This window comes from Octopus bimaculoides, chromosome 6 (genome assembly GCF_001194135.2).
Source record: "Octopus bimaculoides isolate UCB-OBI-ISO-001 chromosome 6, ASM119413v2, whole genome shotgun sequence".
NCBI lineage: Eukaryota > Metazoa > Mollusca > Cephalopoda > Octopoda > Octopodidae > Octopus > Octopus bimaculoides.
In genome coordinates, this window is record NC_068986.1 from 91221143 (window position 1) to 91225372 (window position 4230).

Below are 4230 nucleotides of genomic sequence, written 5' to 3' on the forward strand. Positions count from 1 at the left end.
ACACCATTTCGAGCGTGGCCGTTGCCAGTATCGCCTGACTTGCCTTCGGGCAGGTGACACGTAAAAGCACCTACTACACTCTCTGAGTGGTTGGCGTTAGGAAGGGCATCCAGCTGTAGAAACTCTGCCAAATTTAGATTGGAGCCTGGTGTTGCCATCCGGTTTCACCAGTCCTCAGTCAAGTCGTCCAACCCATGCTAGCATGGAAAGCAGACGTTAAACGATGATGATGATGATGATGATGATGAAATCACATTAATATGTTGATAAACAATGTTAGAGATGTTTAATGAAACCAGACTATATTACTGAAGAAATTCTAAGTCTCGTAAACTTGAAAAATACAGTTCTTTTCCATTTGATGGCCATTGCCAATACCTCCTGACTGGTCCTCTACCTGACACTCTGAAAGGGCATCCGGATCAGATTGGAACCTGGTGCTGTCAATGTTCAATGCTGCGATGTTGAGACTGTCACTGAAATATAAAAATGGAAATGATTGAATTACAGTATAATATGGAGCTTAAACTTCTTTTTGAAAAAACTTCAAGATATGACTTTTATAAAAGTTTAATCACATTTTTAAAAAATCCTAATTTGAGAGCCTTTTCTCAAAGAATTTTGAGTGCTTTTGGCTCCACTTATACAAGTAAAACGTTTTTTTTCAAAAATGAACTTGGCAAAAAATAAAGCAAGAAGCTCAGTAACTGATGAAAATTTGAGCAGTTAACTGTGCTGTGCAGTAAGTAAGCTTGAAATAGATTTGAAGAAAATAAAGCAAATAACTCATTAAATTATAATTTTGAAACTTGTCCTATTTGTATTGCATCCTTTATACATAACATACACTGAGAGAAACCATTACACATACATTTTATGATCTGGCCCATATCTCTCTTTAGAGAAATCTCTAAAATTTTTCTGAAGTTATTTTTTATAAATCATTTTAATGGTGATTCTTCAGAGATGGTATCACAAAAGTCTTGAGAAAATCATTGGGCATATAACCACAAATGCACCCACCAACTGTGTTTCCTCATAACTTTTGGAAAAATGAAAATTTCTACATATTTCTTTCAGAGTGTGTAGATTATGATTATATTGGAATTTAATACGAAAATAAAAATTGGGAGAGCATACATACATACTGACACAAATCACATTTTTTTGCGAAAAATTTTATCACATCAAATTCTAATATAAATGGAATCTACTCCATCAGAAGAGTATTTGAGGAAATTTCATTAATAATATCCCTTTTTGTGAAAGCTATGAGAAAAGAAGGTCTTTGGGGCATACATGTGTAGAAGTGCTGCAGGTATTGCTGCTGAACAGTTACTATAAGTAATGACACCTGCATTACCACAAATCCATAATAAACATGCATTTTAAAAAATTAAAATCATCACAGTCATTTTAGGGCAAGTAAGAGATAAGAGATAACATAGAAAAAGTATACAAATTGAGAATCAAACATACGTTAAAGGTTTCTGGTATTTTTTCTCAAGAAACTTGTAGACAATAAACTAGGCTATGACAAGGCCAGCTGTGACAACACCGGCTATGACAAGGCCAGCTGTGACAACACGGGCAGGGGTGGTCATGCTGGTTTCTGTTTTCTTATCTGCAAAACATGATTGATAAAACATACCTTTTATTTTTAATTAAAAAATGGTAATATCTGCCAGGCTTAAACATTTTGATACCAACCTGCTCAAAATTGCCTTTGTTTCTATTACACAAATTCCATTTTTAAGAGATCTAAAGTAAAACCTTCCATCAAAATTTCAAGTAATTCTATGTTCCAAACTCTAGATTAATAACGACAAAGTTATTTTATTAAATTCTTCATTATTTTCAAAATTTTTTGAAACAAAGGCAATGTATTTCACCAGAAATATGGTAAAAACAGGGTTAACACATACAAATATCTCAGACTACTAAATTTAAATTATTAGACGCTCCCCTTCAGATCAGTCTATCATTTAGAAAGGTTACATAGCATTAGATAAGGGGATTGACTTTCAACACAAACATGGAAGGTCAACAGATCAGTCCATCATTTAGGAGGGTTATATGGCATTATCAAAAACTGGTTCTGTCAATTTTTGCTATTAATAATACTTTTCTTCTCAACAAACCCCGCCGAGGTTGACTTTGCCTCTCGTTTTTTTGGGTTTGTTAAATTAAGTACCGGTTGTGTACTGGAGTCGATCTAATCAACTCCCACCCCCCACAACTCCGCAAAACTTTTGGGCTTGTGTCTAGGATAGAAAAGAAATATTTTTCTTTACAAATTTTCTTTCACAAACAAGAAACTGGAAAATGTCAATCATTTCTATAACAAATAAATAGCACAATAGACAAATGAGCCTAGAGGTCATAAATATATCCCACCTAGGGTTATGAAAACTTATCAACTCAAAACGGAAAAGAAAAACTAATACAGAAGCAAAACTTGAAATTGTCAAGTTACAGGTTTTGAATTTCCCTAAGTATTATGAAGATATTTGCACCACTATTATTATTACAATTAAAGCAGTGAGATGGCAGAATTGTTAGCATGCTGGACGAAATGCTTAGCAGTATTCCGCCTGAGGCTATGTTCCGAGTTCAAATTTCACCAAGGTTGACTTTGACTTTCAACATTCGGGGTCGATAAATTTAGTACCAGTTGCATACTGAGGTTGATCTAATTTACTGGCCTCACCCCCCAAATTTCAAACCTTGTGTCTATAGTAGAAAGGATTATTATTATTATTATTATTAAGGTGACAAGCTAGCAGAATTGTAAGCACACTGGGTGAAATGCATAGTGGTACTTCGTCTGGCGCTATGTTCTGAGTTCAAATTCCACCAAGGTCAACTTTGCCGTTCATCCTTTCACGATCAATTAAAGAAGTACCAGTTATGCACTGGGTCTCAATGAAATCAACTTAATACCCTCCCGCAAGCTGCTCTTGTGGCAAAAATTTGAAATCATTATTAATTAATACTATTATTATTATTTATTATTAGTGGGAAGGTGAAGATGTGGCAGGATTGTTAACATGCCAAACAAAATGCTTAGCGGCATTTCATCCATCTTCACGTTCTGAGTTCAAAATCTGCTGAAGTCTACTTTGCCTTGCATCTTTTTGGGGTCAATGAAATAAGTACCAGTTGAACTCTGGGGTCAATGTAAACTAACTCACTCTCCTGAAATTACTAGTGTTGCTTCAAAATTTGAAACCATTATTATTATTATTATTATAATTAGTATTGCAAGTCATTTTAAAGTGGTGAGCTGGCAGAATCATTAGCACACTGGGCAAAATGTTTAGCAGTATTTCACCTGTCCTTACATTGTGTTCAAATTCTACTGAGGTCGACTTTGCCATTCATCCTTTTGGAGTCGATGAAATAAGTACCAGTTGAACCCTGGGGTCAATGTGATCAACTAACCCCATCCCTGCAAATTTCAGGCCTTGTGCCTATAATAGAAAGGATTAGTATTATAAATAATTTTAAGGCAGTGAACTGGCAGAATCATTAGCATGCCGGTCAAAAGCTTAGCAGTATTTTGCCTGTCCTTACATTCTGAGATCAAATTCCGCCAACAACAACATTGACTTTCATCCTTTCAAGTTAGATAAATTATGTACCACTCAGGTACTTGGATAGATATAATCAATTTAACCCTACCCAAAATTTCATCCCTTATACCTATAGTAGAAAGGATTATTATAAATGATTTCCTTACCATATATTTGCAACTTAATACACCCTGTATTCAAGACAGAATCTTCAAAATACCATTTCAGACATTCTGAAGTCACATTTCCAATCCAAAGAGTACAGGTGTTGACATTTTGTGTCAGTCTAAAATCAGAGCCATTGGCGCATGTAGTGTCACACTCAAACTTCCCACACTTACTAAACCATTTAAACGGTCGCTTTAAACCAGGAACTTCAATATGTAGTGCAACACATTGCCCAAGTTCAACAATTTCTGAAAAAAAGAAATAAAATAAGATGTTTAAGATATTTACTTCCCAACAACATAGTTCGAGGTTCAGTTCCACTGAGTGGCAACTTGGGCAAGTGTCTTCTAGGTACTATAGCCTCAGGAAAACCAAAGACTTGGGAGTAGATTCGGTAGGCAGAAACGACATGAATCCTGTTGTATATATGTATGCAAGTGTATATATATATATATATACATACACACACACACACACACACACACAC

At 35.1% G+C, this 4230-nt stretch overlaps 1 protein-coding gene across 4 annotated transcripts in view; it reads right to left on the bottom strand.

Annotated features, from left to right (window-relative positions):
• Positions 1 to 6: 6 nt before the first annotated feature.
• LOC106869802 (uncharacterized) overlaps positions 7 to 4230 on the bottom strand; it is a 19192-nt gene continuing 14968 nt past the window's right edge. For all 4 annotated transcript variants that reach the window (XM_052968967.1, XM_052968965.1, XM_052968968.1 and 1 more), the window contains 3 exons: positions 3743 to 3991; positions 1480 to 1624; positions 7 to 476 (listed from right to left, as the gene is read on the bottom strand). In XM_052968967.1, the coding sequence (XP_052824927.1) occupies positions 1527 to 1624; positions 3743 to 3991 (347 nt within the window). In that variant the 3' untranslated portion in view covers positions 7 to 476; positions 1480 to 1526. The remainder of the gene's footprint in view (positions 477 to 1479; positions 1625 to 3742; positions 3992 to 4230) is intronic.